The sequence below is a fragment of the Podarcis raffonei genome, chromosome 14 (assembly GCF_027172205.1).
Source record: "Podarcis raffonei isolate rPodRaf1 chromosome 14, rPodRaf1.pri, whole genome shotgun sequence".
In the NCBI taxonomy this organism is placed as follows: domain Eukaryota; kingdom Metazoa; phylum Chordata; class Lepidosauria; order Squamata; family Lacertidae; genus Podarcis; species Podarcis raffonei.
Window position 1 is genome coordinate 42,998,409 of NC_070615.1, and position 22,970 is coordinate 43,021,378.

The window sequence follows — 22,970 nt, forward strand, 5'->3', positions numbered from 1 at the left end:
TTTTATGTTCATACCAAAACCTTGTTCTGCTGAATTGAGAAAAATGCAAGTGTTTCCCCCCCTTTCATTTCTGTTTAGGAGGTGAAATACCCTGAGTATTTGGATATTCGGCCATATATGTCCCAGCCAAATGGAGAGCCAATTATTTATGCATTGTATGCAGTTTTGGTACATACTGGTTTCAGCTGTCATGCAGGACATTACTACTGCTATATAAAGGTAAATATTATTTATAAGAGTCACGATACAAGAGGAAAAAGGAATGGGGAGGGAAGAGGAATCAACTGTCCGCTACTGGTTACGTAAAACTATGTAATGTGGAATTGTCACTGCAGGAGAGAATTCTGGGAGGAGAGGCACCAACTAGCAGTGGAGGGAACCTTGCAGTCACCTCCTCCCTCAGATTCAGCCTAGTGGATTGGCTGCTGGTGGAAACAGTTCTGGGAATGGAGGAACTAAACAGCAGCTGATCCCAGTCCGGCTGACGGAGGGGGCTCCACTCTGTTGCCTCTCCCTTTAATGCAGCCAGTTTTTTAAAAATAAAAATTTTCCACTTAAGGGTTTCTTTTCCTTTTCTTTGCACTGAAGTCTTTGTTCAGTGTGTTTGCAGGCAGGCACTTTTTGTGATATATCCTCCTTTGGCCCCTTCCCGTAAAAAGGTTGTCCTTTATCCCTCTTTTTTTTGTCCTTTTGAAAGAGGCCCATTGTTGTTGCTTTCTAGATGGGGCTTCTCTTCTGCACTACTGAGTCTTAGCACTACCCAAAAACCTCCCATTAATTTCACAGCACCATAGAGTTGTAAAGGAGCAAAAGTCCAGCTAGTCCAACCCCCTGACCAAAAGACAAAGACAAGCCTACCTATGCAATCTGGATCACAGTTTGCTGCAAAGGAAAGAAAGTGCTTGTGGAGCCGAGAGCTCCAGAGGACTCCCAGCAAGTAAGTGTGGAGGGACAATGTGTTGGCGATGGACTGTGAAGCCTTGGGTTCAAATCTCCACTCAGCTGTGAGACACTTGCTGATTGGCCCCGGGCAATTTCTTTCTTTCTTTCTTTCTTTCTTTCTTTCTTTCTTTCTTTCTTTCTCTCTCTCTCTCTCTCTCTCTCTCTCTCTCTCTCTCTCTGTTTTTGTTTCTGTTTTTGTTTCTCTCTCTCTCTATTTCTCTCTCTCAGCCTCCCCATCTGAAATCCTGGAGAGCTGCTGCCAATCAGTGTATACAATACCAAGGTAGATAGATCAAGGCTTGGTATACGGCAGCTTCCTATTTTCCTATGTACCTGCCTCATAGACTTGTTGAAAGGATAAAACGTGATACCCCCATGTATACCTTTCCCAATTCATTTTCAGAAGAATAAAATCAGGGGCAGCCTTACCATTAGGTAGACCCATGTCAGACCACATAAGCCAGAATTAAGGAGATGGCAGTGAGGAGTTAGAGGGCAGAGCTGTATCCCCTAAGCTAGTCTGCTGTCCTCAGGTTACTACTATCCCATTGCTAGTAAGATTCAATTGCCACTGTGGTCAGCTTTGGTATTGGGGGGCAAGTTTCATCCTTTGCTTCAGCAGCAAAATATCTTAGGTGTAACACAAAGGTAACACATGCTAAGCTAGGTAGGGGAGGCAGATAAAAGGAAGAACATGTTCTCTTCCTACAGAGACATCTCAGTAGTCCTCCTGGAGCCCTCAGCTGCTGCAGAATACTTGCATGTTGTAACTTTAGTTGTTTGCATCTGTTTTAGCTGGGCTGTTAGGAGGTCATTGCACCAGGACAGAGTGCCAGGGATGGTTTCAGCAACTAAAAAATATGTTTTCTTCCATGTCATAAGCAAGGCCCCTAGCAAAAGCAAAGGGCTGTTTTTCAATGTAGTGGTTTTCACACTATGTTTCAGGGAACTCTAGGGTTCTTTGGAAGTTTATTAGGAGTTCTTGAATGAGAAGCTCAGCAAACGGCAGACAACTAGGACATACTTCCTTGAAAGTTTGTCCACCACTATTTATTTTCTCTTGCAATGTCCAACCACAAGTGTGGGGGGGCATACTTTCTGTTCATGCAAGACGACTGTGAAGCTCAGTAGGCCTGTGACTTAGAATTCCACGTGATCTCTGAAGCAGCTCTCAGAAACGTTTGTGATGCAGCTCTGTGAATCTGCCACCCTGAAAGAAGAGAGGGGTGGAAATAATTGGTGTGGGTTTTCTGGATTTATATTTGTATTTACTAAAAGTTTTCATGCAAATGTAACACGACATTACAAACAGAGAGAAGACAACACAATTTCAGTAGAGTCAAGGTACCAATACAAGAGTGCTGATTAATCTATAATGTTGAGGTCATCATACAAGCCAGGGGCAAGTTGTTCACTAAACAGTTAAGCATGTGTTTGAGGTGGTGTCAAGTTGTTTTCTTTAGTAGGTATTCAGGTTTTCTGGAAATTTTTTGAGTTGGGAAATTTTCCTGTGCAAATTACTGGCCAGTTTGAATCAGAAAATGTTCTGATTCCCTAGAATGTGACTTAATTTATCATGCTTATTTTACCTTTACTTAATAAGAGGAAATTTAAATCGCTTTGACTGCGATGCTTGCCTAGTATTTATTTGCATTTATTTTCCTAGTATTTATTTACAGTTGGCACCTGTTCATTATTAACATTGAACTTATGAAACAGATTTTATTTTTGGTGGTAAAATGAAGCGTGGAGGGGGGGATTCCACCCTGCTTCTCTGTGGTGCCAGGAGGTTGTGATTTGTGTTGCTCCCTAGTGTCACTGCCATCTTGTGTGTTTTTTTCAGTGGGTTGTATCCACCTAAAAAATTGTGTGTGTGTAGGAGATGGGACTTCCCTAGTCTCCCTTCCTCCAGTCCCTCTGGAAAATATTTAGGGATGTTGTGCAGGGGGTAGACGGAGAGGAGAAGTTTTGCAGAAGTTGTTTTGTGTGCAATGATTTAGATGTATACAGCTCAGTGTAGGCAAGGCTCAAGTGGGCTAGAAGATGCTGCAGGCAGGCTGGAGCCCAGTACTGGATCTCTCCAAGAAAGGTTGAGGGCAGGCTGTCCCTTAGAGACCCAACAGCACTGGGAAGGTCAGGGTTTCGGATCCCTGCGTTACCGGGCTGGGCTGGTAACAAACAGAGCCACAGGGGTGAAAGGCGTCTGGGTGAAAACAATCGGACATCACTTTGAATGGTAATGACTTTAGACACATGTTGTCCATCCTGATAACAAACACAGCTTATGTGTATTCAGATCGCTTTGACCATCATGCTTTAGAATACATTTCTGTCTGCACTGTTGGGGGTCAGTCTCATCCTAGAACTTCAGAAGCATCCTGCTGTGGCAGTACAAAGAGAACAAGGAGCGTAGGTTTTTTTGCACTCAACACCTGACTCTGGCATGCCAGCATATCAAATGCTGCTCACGTGGCATTCTTGTCTCCTCGCTTGCCTACCTGTTGCTTCCATCCCTGTCTCCAACTGGGAAAGCCCGCTGCCAGACACCTGAGACATGAAGGGAAAGCTGCACAACCTCTTCTGTCTCGGGCAGTCTCCTGCTGGAGATGGTGGGGGCAGCAGCAGTTGCAAGTCTCTGCATTCAGTTTGCCATGTGCAGTTGGTGTGCAGACATGGAGTTCACAGGGCAGTGAACATTCTTCTGTATCGGGTGGCAGAAGGTGGTCTTGGAGGTACTGGTAGATCTCTCTGTGCTTGAGGGTCAGCAAGGGTCTCTTGACTATCAGCAGCAGGCTTCCCCAGCCTAGTGCAGTATAGTTTGTTTTAAACTACCACACCCATCAGCCCCAACAAGCCTGGCCACTGGTCAGGCATGATTTAAATTGTAGTCCAACAACATCTAAAGCACATCAGGTTGGAGAAGCCTGCCCAGTTAACAAAAGCAGGTAGAAATGCACATTTTAAAAAGTTTATTTTTAAGCTTTTCTATAAAATATAAATTGTTTGCCGCTCTAGTTTTGTGTTGGGATTCCTGATTCATAGTAACTCAAGTGTAGATCCTGGCTTCTTTAATTCATTGTGTGGCTCATGGAGTACACAGTGATTCGGATAGTTGGCTGTACTTTCAGCGCCACCGTTTTACATCTGGTTCTACCACTGCAGCCTCCAGCCTCTATTTCGCACCTGGCTCCAATTTGTGGACCTTGAGATTCTAGTGAAACAAGAATACTAAACAAGGTCGCTAAACCTTGGAAGTCTGGCCACCACTGCTCTATAATTGATTTTCAGCCTGAGCTGTAGCATAAGGAAATTTGACTGTTGTTGATGCAATACAAGGTTAAGGACTAATTGTAATTGAATGGTGGCTGGGTGAAAAGGGCCCTGCTCATTGTAACTGTGTATATAATCCTATTGCTTTCTCTCTGAGCAGGAAAGAGAAGCAGCTCTCTGTTGCTTGGATACACAGGAAAATCCTTGTGTTGTGTTCCTCTTAGCTCGTTCCTTGCCTTGAAGCTGGCTGTCATCTCTTATTGTTTTTCTGCAGTAGTCTTGCCTCTGCCCAGATTCCAAAGCCTCCTCACAAATTTCAGCTTCGCTTGGTTTTCATGTTCCTGGTTCAGTTGAAGGTCAGATTCTACGGCGTGAGGGACCACCTTTCCCAACATGTGCTTCTGTGGGCCAGACCCTACTCCCTTGTATTTTCATTGCATATCAGCCACGTGGAGCTGGGCCTTAATTGTCATGGCCACAGGGCTGTGGAATCTGTCCTTGATGCGGGTTTAGAACTGTTCTTCTGGAAAGCGTATAAAATCCACTTATTCTGGAGTTCATTTGGTCGACTTGGTGGTAGCCATTTCTAATTTGACAGTTGTTGACTGCTAGATTGCTGTTTTTCTGTGAGCCTCCTCACGGTGTGAAAAACTGATTCCTTAAGCCAGGAATGAGGAACCTGTGGCCTTTCAGATGGTGCTGGACTTCTAACTCCCATTGACCCCAGCCAGCATGGCCGGTGGTCAGGAAAGATGGGATTGAACAGCTTCTGAAGGTCAACCAGTGATGAACTGCTCATATGCAAGGCTTGCTTTCACACGCCAGAGGAGATTAAATTTAAGATTCTATGTTTAGTATTAAGCCACAGCTACCTGTTATGACCAGACATGGAGAACTCCCATGGTTCATAAACCATGGTTTGATCCTGGCTTGTTTGAACTAAGTAGACTTCAAACAAAAATGCCCCGAATTTGAGCTTGACAAGTAGATGTGGTTAGTCAATCAGAAATGGATGTCTCTGATCTCTTCCTCCTGATATGTATATATATTCAGCTTGCACACAGAATCCAAACCAGCCGCATTGTCTTTTGCCTTGACTTGTCTTTGTTGTCAGTAAAAGCAATAATTTATAAACAACATTATACAGTTAGCAGGGTATAAAATTAATCTACAAAAATCTGTGGTACCAGCCTAAACAGAGTTTAGGAATTCTTGGACTAGCAAGTTGAGAAACTAGGACTAGTTTCTGTAGCAAGAAAAATCAGTAGGTTTTTTGGACTGGTGGCACTAGGCTATCTGTCTAGCAATAATACTAAGCTAAGTAAAAACTTTCCCCCCCTTCAGTTAGCAAAATGGACTCAAATTTAAAATGCTGACATGCTTTAAAATGTACATTTCTAGGTAGAATAAACATGATCAAGATATCTGTTCCCCCACAATTCATTTTTTTATTTTCTAATGTACCAGTTGTATTGTCAGTTAAGGTGTTTGAGTAGCTGAATAAACGCAAGAGATTTATTTGTGCTGCCAAAAAAATCTAATTTCAAAATCGTACAAGACTCTTGGGGTGGGGGGGGGGAGAGGATGATTTATGCCAGACACTAGAAACTTCATACTAATCCTCTGAAGTAAGATTGTTCGAAAACAGTCTGAAATGCTGTTTTGTTAGTAAAATTAGCTGTCAGCTGCAAGTCCCAGGATGCATTTATTTCAGCTATTGAAATATAGCATCCAGCAGTATCTTGGATGAAAAATATTTTTTGTTTCTTGTGGTGATAAGCCTGAACAGTTTCATCCTGTGTAACTGCCTATGTCTTGCCTTTATACTTGATCATGTTTTTAGCTTAACTGTCCGTAGCCTTTAGTTATTTTCCTTTTTTCTGATTACTACTTCGATCATTTCCTGCATGGTGACATGCCTTGAGTATCTCATCAATATGTGATGTGGTGGACTCAATTCTTAGCAATAAAGATCCCTCCTGAGTGGTCTAGTCACTATAGGCATAGCCACTTGCAGGCACCACGCACACAAAAAAACTTGTTCACAACCAGCCTTCCCCCCCCTTGTGGTTATAGAATAGAATTATAGAGTTGGAAGGGACCCTAAGGGGTCATCTAATCCAACTCCCTGCAGGGTGGCCATCTTTGTTTAGGGAAGAGGCTCAACCTGGGCATGTGAACAGAGGCATGGGCTTCCTTGTAGTTACTGCTGTTGCTGGAAAATGTACTGAGGTTTTAAAACTGTGTAAGCTGATAAATACACAATGGGTTTTTATCAAAACAGGAAGGGCAAGGCCTCTGCTATTCCCTCGAATTTTTGGACTCGGTTAAAGGGGCAAAAAACAAGAACTCTGAAGGTATGTTATACCTGGCAGAAATGAATGGAAGAAGCCAGATTTGTCTCAAATGGTGAATTCTTTAAGCTGCTACATCTCAAACATTTTGCACCGAACCCGTCTGAAATGTGGGCAGCGTGCGGCACTTAACACACCAATAACCCTCTCCGCCAAATTTCAGACAGTTGGGACAAATCTTACGGGTTTTATTAACATAATAATGTCCAGGCTTTAGAATGGTAGGATGCGATTTGACCTATCCAGCATTACTGTCTTGTGCCTGTAGAAATGTGATCCTGCCCTTGTGATGTGGAATAATTTGGGAGGACTAAATGGCCAGTATGGACTGTGATAACTTCAGAATCATCCTGTTTTATTTGTTGCACTTAAATTCTTTCTTTTCTCCATTGAGCTTAAAGCAACATATGTGATTTTATCCTCCTCAGAATTCTGCAGGTAGGCTGGGCTAAGAGAGAGTGACAGTCACGGCTGACTGAGGATTTGAACCTGGGTCTCCCTAATCCAAGACATATGGGCACTGCTGCACCCCACTTCCTATGCCTTTCAGTAGGAACATACCATGGACCCTCCAGATGTTGCTGCAGTGCAATTTCCATCATCCCAGACTGATGGGAGCTGGACCCAGCAACATCTGGACAGCCACAGGTTCCCCATCCCTGCTACGGACTTCTAGCATAGATCTTGCTTAAAAGGAAGCCTTCTCTAAAACATGAATCCTGTGGGAAATTGTCTCTCTTCCCACTTCCTCCCGTTCCCTTTGCTAACTTGCCAAACTTTACGTCATCACATTTAACTACTAGTAGTGCAGCAATATGGCACGCTTATTTCACATTTCTTCCACCGGAGGGCAGGCTTTCTCTTGTTGCCTGGTCCCGAGAGTGCCATTTTTCAATTAAGATTGGGACATTTTGTTTCTAAATATCATAAATCCACTTGATGTTTGTGCTTTCCAGTTCCCTGTCCCTATGTTAGAATCTGGAGCATATGAAATCAACCACTTACCTTGCTCAGAAGCGTGAGAAATTAGGAATATAAATTATTCAGTGTATACTGCTGCTGGAATTTTGATGCGTGAAATTAAGTACATCACACTGAGAGACATCAGTGGATATGGTGTATGGTAATATTAGGTGCACTTAGCAGCTTTGTTTATGTTGATAATAGGGTACAGTTAACAATTATGCCTGTTACAAGTTCTTACAAATTATGTGGATGCATGGAGCAAAAAAGTTGGACGGAAATGATGCCAAAACTTGAATGCATTATTTGGGGGCAGAAGAGAGATTATGGTTTCCTGGCATATTATAAACAGTCTACTTATGCTATTTACTGTCCCTTAAAAAATATATTTAGGAGATTGAGGAACTCTTAGTCAGCTTTTAACTTTTCCACTTTACTTTCTCTTTCAACTTGGCATTCTGAAAATTCTGATCTCAAAGTGGCATCAAACACACAATTTTTTCTTCCTGCTTCTATCATGTCTGCTGGACATGATACCTAGTATGCTTGCGAGATGGAATAATTTGGGAGAACTAGCTGGCCAACATGGGCTGGACTGCTTCAGAATTTGGTCTACCTTCCTATGATATCTCAGGAATTAAATCCCTTGCTCCTCAGCTGTGTGAACTTTCCGTTTTGCAGGCACTTCTTTTGGTCCTGCCATCATCTGATATGGTGGGCAGGTACCCTGGCAGAAGGCGGCCTTTTCAGTTGTGGCCCCAAGACTTTCATGACCCACTGGGTTTTTAATGGAAAGGAGATGTAGAACTGTGTGCCATCTGCGTTATGATGACAGGAAATTCCAAAACTCTGGATGATGTCCTCCCAGCAATTTCACGTAGATGTTAAAGACCACAAATGGGTGTGAGCAACACCCGGTGGGGAGGATGGAACCAGAGTCAGAACTGGCACAGGGGCTGAGCCAGGGAGCGCAGGAGATTAATGATCTTGGAAGGGAGCTGTTAACCCAGCAAATGTCCAGAAAAGACATAGAGACTGCCACTCCATCTCTACTGTGTCACTGCTTGCAGTGGCATCTTTTTCCTCCTCCCACATAGACCCTTCTAAATAGAGCCCAGGGGATAGAGCTTTCTTGGCAACCAGATGAATGTTCTTCTGGTGACTTTGGGACTTCCCATGAGCTCTCTTGCCACCTTCGCTCCTGAGGTCTAAGTTTGGTGTTGGAGAAATTGGTGATTAAGGCCGGACTTAAAATGGGGAGACAGATGAGGTGTCTCTTAGGCTGCCCTTGAACTACTGTGGGTTCCTCCTGGTCTTCAGCTGGAATAAGGTTATCTGCATCTTCCTCTGCAGAGGTCTCTAGGATGCGTGTTAGATGGGATCCTGCTACTAGGGGATAGAATAAAACTATGTGGGGCAGGCCTAGGAGGCCTGTAGCACCACACTGAGCCAGTGTGGTGTAGTGGTTAAGAGCGGTGGACTTGTAATCTGGTGAACTGGGTTCGATTCCCCGCTCCTCCACATGCAGCTGCTGGGTGACCTTGGGCCAGTCACACTTCTCTGAAGTCTCTCAGCCCCACTCACCTCACAGAGTGTTTGTTGTGGGGGAGGAAGGGAAAGGAGAATGTTAGCCGCTTTGAGACTCCTTAGGGTAGTGATAAAGCGGGATATCAAATCCAAACTCTCTTCACTTCCAGGAAGTGCCCACCATTCATCAGTTCCTTTCAGCCACATCCTAGAAAGGCACTTCTGGAGATATTATTGCCAATGATATTGAAAGTTGCAGAGGTCCATCGAAATAATACTATTTATATGCCGCCCATCTGACTGGTTTGCCCCAGCCACTCTAGGCAGCTTCCAACAATTATAAAATCGTGGTGAGACATCAAACATTAAAAAGTTCCCAATATAGGGCTGACTTCATATGTCTTATAAAAGTCAGATCATTGTTTATTTCCTTGACATCTGATGGGAGGGCATTGAGCTCCTAGTCCACCAAATGTTGTATTATGCTTCTATATTGGTTGGAAGCTGCCCAGAGTGACTGGGGCAACCCAGTCTGATGGATGGGGTACAGATAATAAAATTATTAGTAGTAGTATTATTAAATGTTCCTGGACTCTTAACTTCCATCAGGCTCAGGCAGGGGGTAATGGGAGAGGTAGCCTTTTTCCCCTGTAAACCGTTTTGAGGTGTGTGTTTGTTTTACGATCAAGGGGCATATAAATTTCATGAAATAAATAAATATCCATCAACATCTGGAAGGCCGCCAGTCCCTCATTCCTGATCTAGATAATCACGTTGTCCTAAAATACCTTGAGGTGTCACTGTGTGCTCAAGCACTGCATAAAAACACTGCCGTGTTGTAGCCAGTTGCAAAGACGACAATAATGTTTTCTTCTTCTTTTTTGCAGGCCAGTAACGGGCAGTGGTACCAGATGAATGACTCCACCGTCTCAAACAGTGACATCAGGACTGTATTGAATCAGCAAGCCTACGTGCTTTTTTATATCAGGTAATGCCAAATGCAAGTTGATTTCCCTTGCACTGTGCCTGCATCACTGTTAGTTACGTCTAAAGCCTTTTGGTTTTTGAGAAATTATTCCTAATTCAAGGGCTGAAATTGGGTCAAGCAGAAAGAAGGTCTGCCTACTGGAAGAATTCTGGGTGGTTTGCCATAGATCAGCAAGGGTTTCCGACTACCAAAGATTGTAGCAGCAGCAGGAGCAAGCAAAAATGTGCTGGTTTTTTAAAAATGTGCTGGTTTCTTCTGCCTTACTTGTCTCTGAAACACATGTGCTAACTGCTGTCTTTCTCACCAAGCCTTCCTGTAACTCTGTTGGCCAGTGTTAGTACATCTGGTTCAACCACCTTAAATACCACAACTGTGTACTTGGCTCCAGTTGGTAGACATTGGGTTTCTAGTTAAAAAAGGAAGATTTCCACAAAGTTGAAGTTTACCCATTCTTGGCTTAACTTAAAGCCTGTTAGCCAGACAGTTCTAGTCACTGGATACAAATACCCTTCTGCACGCACTGACTCTTCGGCATCTGGCACACGGATTTTGGGGGAGGTGGTTCAGGCAGAGGCAGAAACCGACCAGCATTTGCTGTTTAGCCAGTTGGGTAACCTAAATTGGTTGACATCCCTCTGCAGTCATTATGGGGTGTTGCCTTGCAAGGAGTGAAAGCGGTTTTGCAAATACATCAAAAACATGTTATCTGTCTTCCCTTTTCTGTTCTTTGGACAACTTGTGTAGCAAGTCTGCGATGGTGTTTTGACAGCTGCTGCTAGCCATAGCAGTGTGGTGTAGTGGTTAGAACGTTCGACTCGGACTGAAAGCATGAGAGACAAATAAGTCATAGGAGCCCTAGGGAGAATTTCATGGTAGAAATAGGTTTGTGCAAAGAAAGAAAGAAAGAAATTTAGTCAACAAATGTGGATCAATATGTCTTTTATTTGTTAGGTCCCATGACATGAAAAATGGCGGCGAACACATTCATTCCGTTCACACTCCTGGGCAGTCTTCTCCTCGACCTGTTATCAATCAGCGGGTGGTCAATAAGCAGACTGCGCCAGGGTTTATTGGACCACAACTACCCCCTCACATGATTAAGGTACTTCTCTCTTCTGAAGCCAATGGCATAAAGGTAGCAGGTTAGGCAGCAAGGGTTCACTGAAATCTTGTAGCTCTGAAAGTTATTGTTACTGCTCTGTGCCTCTTTTTGCAATGCATGTGAAACACCTGGTAAGTAAATGTTGCAACATTTACAGAAATTTTGCTCTCAAACAAGTACAGTTGTACATCGGCTCCCAAACGCCTTAGGAGTCGAACGTTCCGGCTCCTGAACAATCAAAAACCAGGAGTGAGTGTTCTGGTTTTCGAACGTTCTTTTGGAAGCCGAACTTCCTGCAGCCACTCAGAAGCCACACTTTGGAAGTCAAACGTTTTGGAAGTCGAATAAACTTCCAGAACGGATTCTGTTCGACTTCCGAGGTACGACTCTAGTGGAAATCTGGGTTTTTGATACAACAAATTATGTACATTTGTTGCTCTAATGCAGGGGTAGGGGATCTATTTCAGTCTGAGGGCCACACTCCTTTCTGGGCAGCCTTCCAAGGGCCACATACCAGTGGGTGGAGCCAGATATGAAAGTGGGTGGAGCAACAAGTGTAAATTTTGCCTTTCTGCTGTAAGCTAGTTTCTACATAGGCTTCGCTTTCTCAGAAGATTTCTTTTTCATCATTGTAGAATTCAAATCATTTGAATGGAACAGCATCCCTGAAAGAAACTCCCAGCGGTTCTGTGGCAATCGCTAGTAACGTCACCCTCACCAGGCCTTCGTCTGCTCCTCCGGCCATGTCTATCCCAAACTGGACGATGAACAGGCCTACCACCGCCGCCACTCCAGACCCTTCCAAGAAGCAAAAAATAACCATCAGTATTCACAACAAGCTGTCCGCTCGCCAAAGTGTCTCTCACGCCAGCTGTACCTTGGACAACCCCAGCAAGCCTGCCCCGTCCTCAACCATTTCCAGCCCTGCTGCTGTGCAATCTACCTCAAGCGCACCTGCCGTCTCGGCTCCTAACCAAGTCCCCAAGCAAATGCCTCCGAGCGAACCTTGCTCCAAGTTGGTAGTGAATGGCAAGTCCAAGCTGAACCCGAGCACGTTGGTCCCTTACGGGGCAGAATCTTCTGAAGACTCCGACGAGGAGTCCAAAGGACTGGTGAAAGAGAACGGCCACGCTGCCCCTCTCAACGGCATTCTAGCTGAAAATGCAGCCAGCGCATTGGAGGGCTCTTGTTTGTCGTGTCACAACGCCGAGAAGGAGGCTCCGCAGCACGAAGCGCCGAAAAACATTACCGTTCTTGTTTCCATTAGCATAAATGATACCCCTAAACAAAACGGACAGATATGCAACGATTCCACTAGCCAAGCAAAGCCTGCTAAATCAGCCGAAAACCCGTTCTCCAAAGCAAATGGGTTGCCTGGGAAAGTGAGTATTTTTCCTCTCCAGCTTCTGTGGCTCAGTGCAGGTGTGATGCCAGCTCCCTTCAAACCATGGCCTGCAAAGTCTGTGGTCTAGGGTGTGGTCTTGAAGTCCCATGATGCAACAGTGTTGTTGAAGCTAGGAGGGTCTGAGTGTAGTTGGGGCCTGGATGAGAGACTGCCTGGGAATCCTGTGCACACAGCTTTGTGTTCTATGGAAGGAAGGCTGGATACAAATAAACTTGAAGCTGTTGATAGCAAGACCCATGCTCCTTTCCTTCTGCACTGTGGCATGAATTCTTTCTCCCCTCTCCCTTTGTAGATCTTACCTGTGCTTTGGCATTCCATGATGCTAACAGTGGCGGCTAGCGCTAATCAGTTTCCCTCTTAATTGGGGTTTGTAAATCCACTTCATATTCCAGCTGGGATGGGAGTCCTGGTGCAGCCTTAACCATGGTTGGCGCTGGTGTAGACAACCACGGCTAATCTAGGAAGGGCAGAGGTTATCCATCCTTGCTGGGCAGTGAGCATTTCTGGGGCAACTTCCCAGATTCCAAACCACCATTCCGTCTGCATCAGACTTGTGGCTTATCAGCATGGCTGTGGGGATACCCCACACACCTGCCATTGCATTACGACAGCCTTCCATAACCTGGTACAACTCCCATCAGACACAGCTACCATGGCCAGAGTTCAGGGATGACTGAGTTGTAGTCCAAACCGTCCCACAAGTGAAGTTATTGATGTAAGCCAATAGGCAGAGTTGGTTGGGTTGTGTAGTTCATCTAGATGTAAATCAAAACATCTGGAAGGATAGCAAAAGCTGGTGTCATTTACTCGTACTGCAGAATTCGGCTTGGATGAAGACCTTTGCTTCTTATTCAAGGAGTGCCAAAACAGCTTCAGTGAAGTTAGGAGGCACCACATTAGCAACCCCTTAGCAATACCAAGCTCAGCAGACCAGGGCTCTGTATAAGGCAGCTACTTAAAACTCCTTTTGCCTTTTCTAGTTGGTGTTTATTGAGCATGGTACTTGGTGGGAGCCAGTCTTAGCTAATACGTCTCTTAACCATGTGAGGAAGGAAGGCAATTTGTTTCTCACAAGCACTTAAAGCACCGTATTTTTTGCCCTATAGGACGCACTTTTCCCCCTCCAAAAATGAAGGGGAAATGTGTGTGCGTCCTATGGGGCGAATGCAGGCTTCAGGAAGCTATCCGCAAGCCGTGGGAGCCCGCGAGAGTTCCCCCTGGGCTCCCCCGGCTTGCGCAGAGCTGCCTGCATCCCAAAGCCCCGGCGCTGAGCGGTTGCGCCGGGGCTTCGGGTAGCTCTGCGCAAGCCACGGGATGGCTCCCCCGGCTTGCGCAGAGCTGCCTCTTATCCCGACGCCCCGGCGCGCTGAGCAGTCGCGTCGGGGCTTCGGGTAGCTCTGCGCAATCCGCGGGAGGGCTCCCCCGGCTTGCGCAGAGCTGCCTCTTATCCCGACGCCCCAGCGCGCTGAGCAGTCGCGCCGGGGCTTCGGGTAGCTCTGCGCAATCCGCGGGAGGGCTCCCACGGCTTGCGGAGAGCAGCCTGTTCTCGGGTCGGGGGAAGCTCGGGCTTCCCCAGCCTCGCGCCTTGGGGGGGGAAATAATTTTTTTTCCTTTATTCCCCCCCCCCCAAAAAACTAGGTGCGCCTTATGGGCCGGTGCGCCCTATGGGGCGAAAAATACGGTAGTTGTTGTCCCTATTGGTTGATACTGCATGTTAACCTTATTTGTTTTCAATAATAGGGTGTGCCTACAGCTTTGCCCCCAGTCCCTGAAGACAGGATCTTAGACTCTTTCAGATACAATCAACTGAAAACCTCATCGGGGGAAATAAGGTAAAGCACATGTGCTTTTTCCAATACGCTTTCCTTCAGACGCATGTGTTTTCACACAGTATATTGCCAATGCCTAGTTCTGTAGGATCTGCAGCCATTTGTTTGGAAATAAGTGCAGGGTTTGTAGAAATCAGAGCTTAATCTTTGGGCTGTGCCTTCTCTTCAACAGCATCTGGTGTTGTGCACCTTATGCTAATATACTCCAGAAAGTAGTTCTATGTAATTGTCCTGAAATCAGTCTAAACAGGATCTCTCTCGAGATTTTTAAAGCTTGGGCAACATTGAGCATTTAAAACAGGGATGGGGACCTTTGTCTTTCCAGATGTTGATGGACTCCAACTCTTATCAGGCGCAGCCGATAATGGGCTTTGCAGTCCAGCAACATCTGGAAGGCTACATTCCTGATGTAAATTAGTGACCCAAAGACTTCATTTTAAGACAGACTGTATTGCGTGACTAAATAGAATTGTATGAGCTATGGTAGAACAAATTCTTTCTCGATTGTGGCAAGCTACCATCTCTTCTTTCATTCCTTTAAAAGAACACAAGTCTTTGGAGCATTTATACCTTGTGGGATTTAATGTTCTATCAACAGTGGTGCTCCAAGGCAGATTTCTGAAAATTCTGCTTCAGTGTAAGATTGGCCCAGTCAGTTAGCGCATCACAGTAAACTTATAGGGGGGGGGGGAGGAGTTAAATGCAGAGTTGATTGGTTTTTCAAAAACAGCATTGTAACGATACGTAGAGCAAACATGAATTATAAAGGAAAATGAAAACATAGAAGCAAAGCATGTAAGTTCATAATATCATCAGAAAATTAGACCTGAACCATAGTTAATAGTTTACCATGATTGCCCCTTTCTGGTTTGTTTTGAGGCTTCCATTTGTGCTGTAAGGAAACAACCCAACCCCCTGGGTTAACATAATGTCCAAAGCAGGGATTGTGTTTGTTCTACTCCCAATAAATGATGATCAGTAAGCCAAGGGGGGGAAATAAATCTTTGCTACGTATTGTGGTTTGTTGAGGCAAAATAAAGCATGATCCCTGGTTTAGACATGACACTAAAGTAGGGATCACAGTTAGACATTACCTGTGGTTTACTGTGACATGTGAATAAAGTTACTGTGTCCACACAATAAGAGAGTTCCTAAAACCATCTTGGTACGTGTACTTTATATTGCGACTTTTATTCTGCTTTGAGAGAAGTGCTTTCCAGAAGCCGAAAAAAGTGTGAAGGTATATGTAATGTTTGCTATATATTTGTTTTTCTGGTCAGTGGCATCTCTCTCTTTCTCATGTGCAGCGGTAGTGGAACAGAAAAAACAGACGGCCCTTCTGAAGAGGGAGCCAGTACTCTTCCCAACAACATCCAGACTCATTTGGCCCCTTCAGACCCTGAAATCACCTCTACGACAGAAGACCCCTGTGAAAGGACTGTTGCCAAAACAGAGAGCACGCCTCTTGAGAGTGATGGGCAGCACGACCCTAAATCCAGTTCGTTGGGGGCAGAAGAAGACTTCCCTAGGGAAGGTGACGTGGAGGACCATCCTGAACAGATGAGGGGACCAAAAGAAGGGAAAGCAGTTTGGGAAAAGAGCCCTGAGCCTGTCAGGGGAGCAGCAGAAAAGGGGGTGCCTAGCCCCCTCTTTACAAGGTCCGACGGTGAATGTAGTTCTCCAAAGCTTGCCACTGTAAACGTGGCAGAAAAATCCCAAGAAACACAAGACAGTGCGGAACGCTACGAGGATGTCCCGCCTCCTGGTGAACCTTCCGTTACAAGGCTGGACCCCGTTGGAGGAAGCCAGTGTTCGAAGGACGACGGCAGATTGGGAGAGAGCAGCAGCAAACAGTTCATAGGAAATACAGAAAGGCAAGAGTTGAAATCCCATTCGCCCCTTAAGGAAAAAATATCCACCTCAAAAAAAATAGACAAAGAGCACTACCGTTCCAAAAGGAAGCGCTCTGAAAGCGAGGAGGAGGAGGAAGAGGAGGCAGCAGTGGCCCCCCGGGGCCAGCCAGAAGGGCACTACCCCAAGAAGTGGTGCTCCTACAGCAGGGAGAGAGCCAAGCAGGAGCACTACCGGCGAGAATACTACAATGCAAACTATTACAGATTCCCATGCAGCCCTGATCCTGAGAGGGGCATGGGGAAATATCCCTCTTACAGATCTCGCAGCAGAGGTAAAACGGACCCTGAACGGAGCAGGCATTGCTACGGGAAAGGGGAGCAGTCGTGGAGCAAGGAGCGGTATTACCAAGATGGCCCGAGGAGATGGGAGAGCTGCAGGCCTTACAGCTACTACTATTCTTCCCACGGCCCCAGGTACAATCAGGATAGGAAATTCACTCACTGCGAGAGAGACTATAGCAAATCAAGTCATGTTTACAGTAGCCCGTATAAATACGATCATTATAAAAGCAGGTGGACTCACGACCAGGAAAGGAAGAGGAGGTGCCAGAGCCCCGAGGGGAGCAAGACCCCCCCGGAAAAGAGGCACCGGAAGCTCTCACAGAGTGAGTCTCTCGAGGAACAAAGAGGGCGGAAGCATAAGAAGTCAAAGAAGAAGAAGAAGTTGAAAAGCAAACACAGAGAGAGAGATTCCAGGTTCGTGCAAAGTTGGTGGGGGTGGGGGGAAGCCAATGGCAGGAGCCCAGGGCTATTCCCAAATAAGTGCTACTTAGAGCTGACCAGCTGAAATTAATGACCCACCATTAGCCATGTCTGCTAATTTCTGTGGATCTACTCCTTTATTTTAGAGCATTTGTAGTCCTCTTCAGCCAAGAAGGCTCCTAGTGTGGCTTACCTAGCAAGACAGTCCCTCCCCACAGGTTTGCAATCTGGAAAGCACACAAGAGAGGGGGTGGAATCAAACTCAGGCACCAATTCTTAAACAGTTCTTACAATGACCGGCTGGCACATTCCAGTGGTAGGAGGTGCTGGGCTTTCCTGTCTCTCCCACGGAGGCAGTTTAATGGAATGGCTGCTTCCCCGTGGCTGTTGTCGGTGAGGAGGCCTAAGGGAGATGGAGTCTTACTCTTAAGTACGACTAGCGTTGGGTACATACCCAACTTTTGTGAAGCTTTATGGTCTTCCCCTGACAGTTGCTTATGACCCTGGAATGGGATAGTTGGTGAATTGACTTGCTGCTTCTCAAACTAGCTGGTACCTGTGCAATGTGGTGGTTTCTGCAGTGCACCGGCATTTTATTATTTTTTATTCTACTGTTTTTCACTTGGAAGGGGCCATAGCTTCCTTTGCACGTTCAATCCCCAACATCTCCAGTTGAAATGGGTCAGGTAGTGCCAGCTATGGGAAATAGCTCTCTCTCTCTCTCTCTCTCTCTCTCTCTCTCCCTCCCTCCCTCCCTCCCTGAAATCCAAGAGAAGCAGTTCTGGTCAGTGTATACAATACTGAGCTAGATGTAGCCAGCGGTACAACTTCATTGGTGTATGGAAGTGTCCTATGTTTCATTCATAAACACTTTCTGTTTAAAATCCACTAATAAAATAAATGAAGCTAATCTCAGGTCCAGAGTGTATTAGCAGATCAGCTGCCAAAGGCAGGTTTGAAGAGGAAAAGCTTAAGCTGGCTGTGGCATGAAAGCAAGAAGGGGGCTTTTTGTGCTTCCCATTGAGTGGGGGGGGGGAGGGAGGGACACACTAAGCTCTAGGGCTACAGCAGGAAAGGTCCTGCTTCTTGAAATGAAATCCTCCACAGGATCTTTAGCAGACCTTAAATTGCGGTGGGGGAAGAAGGTTGATTTAGTACACTATGCTCCAATGTGCAGCTCAAGGGCCACATGCGGCCTTCCCAAAGGTGGGTAAGCGAGGCCCTGGGCTTTGGGAAGGAGGCATGAGGGCTCTGGCAGGGTCCTAGAGTCCTCCCACCTGCTTCCCAAAGCCTAGTTATTGCTTTCCCAGCTTCAGGAAGGTGGTGTGAGGTCTCTACAACCCTTCTCAGGGTGGGAGAACAAAAGCAATAAAGATCATATAGCGTGTCTTTGATCCCAAGGCAGCAAACAAAAAGCAGGTCATGTTACTCACAGCAGATTGAGCTGTGTGTGAGCTGTGACCATGAGCCTCCCCATGGAGGGAATGCCCTCTCCTCTAGGTGAACAGCAGCAAAGGAAGCTGCCTTATCCCCAGTCAGACCATTGGTTCATCTAGCTCAGTATCATCACAACAGAGTGACAATGGCTCCTCAGAGTTTCAGACAAGTGTCTCTCTGTGCCCAGCCTTGAGGTGTCAGGGATGGAAGCTGGGACCTTCTGCATTCAAAGCAGTGCCCTACCACCGAGTCATGGCCCTTCCCTGAGTTTCCTTGCCCATCCACTAACTTGGATGTCTTTAAAGGAGGATTAGACTACTTGGTGGACCACTGGTCATCTCGCATTCTTAAGGTTGGCTCCCTTTCCACATTACCTAGTGAAATGTAGGGAGGCTCAAAACCCAGTCAGAGCAGAAACTCTGAAATCACTCTGTTATTATGAACTGGGTAGGAACAATGTCTGTGCTCATTTGCGCGCGCGCACACACACACACACACAGAAGGAGTGACCCACTCAGGACACTTTCCTCTTGGCTGAAGAACCTGTTGCCTTCCAGGAGCTTGCATTGCAGATTTTCCTGTTAACTAGCTTCCGTTTCTTTCAGGTACCACCAGGATTCAGACCCGTCTGTATCCAGCTCCGAGGCCGAGACTCACAAGCATAAACATAAGAAGAAAAAGAAGAAGAAGAAGAAACGCACAAAGAAAGAAGAGCGCGCCGAAACGTCAGCTTCTCGTCTTCCCAAGCCGACCGGTTTGGAAACCAAGAATCTCAAAGCATGGGAAATGACTGAGTCTTCTTCGGATGCATATAGGAAACAGGGCAAGGGCCCCCAGGATGGAGAGACTGTTTGCCAGAAAACCAAGAGCTTAGAAGGTAGCAAGAGAGAGAGCTGCTGCCCACCTACAGATCATAACGTAGGTAAGAAGCTTGGAGGGGGGTTTCCAAGTGGTGTCTGGAGAGCAGCCTTCGCCTTCATGGGGAGCTTCCAGTGGTTTTGGACAAGCACCCCCAGTGGGGTGGCTGGAGCTGATGAGACTAGCCACTCAGAATCCCTGGAGGATCCCCACGCTGGCAGAAGTTGCTGTAAAGCAGCTCTTCCTCCCACTCCTGGGCAACCTCTGGAGTCCTCTTACTTTGTTTTATTACATTTCTATCTCATATCCTCTCAAAGGAGCTCAAGAAACGGCATGCACTGTTCCATTTTGTCCTTATGAGGATCTGTGTGAAGGTAGGTCAGGCAGAGCTTTCCACTTGGAAATGGCCATCCTTGGTCCAGCCTTGTAGCCACTATATCACGCTGTCTGTGAGGCAGGCATTCCCACCCATAAGGCTTAGTGGTCCTCCCTTTCGCTTTCATAAACCTGGACAATTCATGATTGGGAACCCAGAATCATGTTTGGGAACCCAGAATCATGCTAAGGCTGCTTTGTCTGCACTGCCTCAGAGCTCCCAGGCCAACCATAGGACTGTCCCAACGTGTCACCAGCTCCCCACCTTCTGTATCTAAATGGAAAATTACTGCGTTCCTGACAAATGATTGCATCAAGGTGCTGTTTAACCCAAGATTCAATCAACAGTGCATGTTTCATTATGCTGCTAATAACTTGATGTAATCCTAAGCTTCCTCAGGGGCTTCAAAATATCATAGGAATATAGAAAGTTGCTTTATACTGAGTCAGACTCAGTATTGTCCACACTGTCTGGCAGCGCCTGTCCCTGGCTTCAGACTTGAGTCTTTTGCCAGCCAGGAACTGACCCTGGGACCTTCTGCATCCAAAGCAGATGCTGAACCACTGAGTTTGGTTAGCATGGTTTATTAGGGATCATTTATAAAACCTGCAAAGTTTCCTAGGTGCTGTACAAAGAGTTAGAAAATGAAACAGTCCCTGTCCACAAGCTTGCAGGCCAATGAATATGTCATAAAAAGAGGGAAGGAATGGGAAAACCAGCAAACTCGTGTACTAATATAATTGTTCTTATGATGACCAGCTTGAACGGAGACATTTCAGGGAGGGGTGGAGCCAAATGGCAGCTGGTCTCTTAGCCAGACTGATGGAGAGTGATTGATGGAGAGTGATCCCATTTCACTCTCTGCTGCTGAAGGCTCAAGGAAAGCAGGAAACAATTTGAGGATTATTCAGTGCTGGAATTGTCAGTGATGCAGTTGTTACAGCTTGTGTGACACAGCACCACAATTGTGCTGTGCCATTAAGGAACTAGACAAAAGCTCATCTCGGATCTAGGCATCCAAGAATAACCTGGTTCTCTTCTCTTCTTTCAGATCCAGAGTGTCTGCTGGAAGCCATCCCTCCACAGCTCGCAGTATATTTATAAACCGAAAAGCGATTAACTCTTTAATTCATAATTGGTGCTTCAGAAATACTGTACAGAATTTTACCATTGAAAGAAACCCTTTTTTTTAGTTTTTACCTTGAGACTTTTTTTTTAATTACCTGCAATCCAAAAAAAAGAAAAAGAAACAAAAAAACCGGATGGAAACTTTCTACAACTGCTGAACATCATAAAATATACCCTGTAAATGTCACAGTAATTAATGCCCTGGAATAGAACATCTCAAATGCTGCTTAGTTACAGACTCAGGTTGATTGTGTTATTCATGTGATGTTGCTCCAAGTCTACACACCTGGTGCAAAGGGGCGAGGAAACCACAGAATTATCAAGCTGCAACTGATAGTCTCTTATTTAATTTAAAGACTTATTTAAAAATTTCACATACAACTAGAATTTTTGCAAGAGCTTCATCTGTTTTTTCTGTGATGTCTGCTACTAGAAACTCGATCCATTCCCTCCCACCCCGTCGGATTCCAGTCTTGGACTATGTGAAACGTGCCGTTCGGACTCTTTACCAGTTTTTGAATGTATCTTGGAACATGTCTGAAGGCCCCTTGCCTGCTGCAGCCACTCCCGTGGATAGGGCTGTCTCTCTGGGCCCTGCGATGTCGCCAACCACCTGCCAGCTGGTCATATTCAGGGTGTTTGAATGGCCAGGCTTGTCGTCTCACCCATGAACTTGTGAAGGCTGGTGCAGGGATGTCTCCGGCAGATGTCTGCCCCCCTCTCCTTCTGTCCCTCCCACCACACTCTCTCTTGCTGCGTTTCAGTTTTCCTCCACTGAAGGCTTCTGCCTTTGGCTCTTGTTCACTCTGTGGGGCGTCCTCTTTCCTGTTCTGTGCACTTTCTCTTTCCTTCCCCTACTCTACCCCCACCCCATGTTTAGCTCCTATTCCCCTTGTCTCCTGTCTCTTTGCCTCTCCTTGATTCCACTCTTGCAGCTGCCTGTCCCGGGCATCTGTTCCACGGCTCTTTCAGGCGCCCACAGATGACGGCACTGGCGGCAGCGGGTCCCCCTGCGTCGTTCCGACAACGGCCAGCAGGAGCCATCCTCATACATCCACTATGTTTTTGTGTTTTACTATAGTGTTGCTTGTCTTTACGGGGTCTCAGTTGTCTGGTCCTTGTCCCTTCAAAAGTTTCTAGTTACAGACACATTCATACTGTGATTTAATTTTTTTATGATGAATTGCTATCAAACTGTGATACACTTAATTCACTGGTCCTGCATCAGGAGACGGAGTGGGGAAAACTGTATTAAATACAGTTCATCTGAATAATCTGTCTGGTTTATACAAGCTGTGTTGTTCAGAGATGTCTAAAGTTTGATCTTTTGTTTTTTTAAAGATAAAGCACTTGCCCCACTTGTAAATATATGGCATGTAAAATTTATATAGTATATAAATACAACAAGTCAAAACAATGTTGCTCAATGTACACTGGTTTCCATCTAGTGTGTAGTGTTATGTTTTCATTTTGTTCTACACCAATGACTTTTAACGAAGTTTATATTCTTGATGCTCTCTGCTCAGGCTGTCTGCTCATGGTGGTATTTTGTATATCCCCAGCTAAGGGTGAATCGTTTAATGTAATAACTACTCACTTACTGTATAGTGTGTGTGTCCTCTGGTTAAGTGATACAGCAGCTGTATATTTTATTCAAGAAATCACACTCTGGTTGATGCGCCTTTGCTGCAGTTGCAGAGAGCTAGCATCCTGGCTTCTACACGATCAAGTTTTTGAAGCGTATGTTCTTGAACTACCTCTTCACCATCCTTGCCCACTGGCTGTCTGGGGCTAAGGAGAGTTATTGGTGGACTACAGGTTTCTCACCCCTGTTTTAAAATAACCCTTTAAGTGCAGAGCTGAAAACGTGGATGTCATCAAGATATGCCAAAGGAGTTGGAAGTAAAAAAGATTGTTGATGAGTTTCAACCCTCACATGAGACATCACTGCTGAAAAAGAGGGTTGGGGTAAATTGTCTAACAGGGTGTACGTCTGATTTAAGTACAATTACCAGTGTCATGCCTATGTCTGCATGCTCAGATGTAAGATTGCCAACAGTGTGTCTACGCAAGTGACAACCTGCGTTTATCAAGGGACCACAAGGGACACACTTCACAACAAAATGCCTCTGGCTCCAGGTGCTTGGAGTGTGTGTATGTTATAGAAAAGCAGCAC

At 45.6% G+C, this 22,970-nt stretch overlaps 1 protein-coding gene across 2 annotated transcripts in view; it reads left to right on the forward strand.

Annotated features, from left to right (window-relative positions):
- The window catches only part of USP42 (ubiquitin specific peptidase 42), a 37,807-nt gene extending 15,582 nt beyond the window's left edge, over positions 1-22,225 (forward strand). Inside the window, exons 10-17 of one of the 2 annotated variants that reach the window (XM_053364129.1) lie at positions 79-219; positions 9,944-10,044; positions 10,996-11,146; positions 11,782-12,528; positions 14,292-14,383; positions 15,688-16,989; positions 19,038-19,354; positions 20,718-22,225. In XM_053364129.1, the coding sequence (XP_053220104.1) occupies positions 79-219; positions 9,944-10,044; positions 10,996-11,146; positions 11,782-12,528; positions 14,292-14,383; positions 15,688-16,989; positions 19,038-19,354; positions 20,718-20,770 (2,904 nt within the window). In that variant the 3' untranslated portion in view covers positions 20,771-22,225. The remainder of the gene's footprint in view (positions 1-78; positions 220-9,943; positions 10,045-10,995; positions 11,147-11,781; positions 12,529-14,291; positions 14,384-15,687; positions 16,990-19,037; positions 19,355-20,717) is intronic. The other variant, XM_053364128.1, reaches the window with a different exon arrangement.
- The last annotated feature ends 745 nt before the right edge of the window (positions 22,226-22,970 follow it).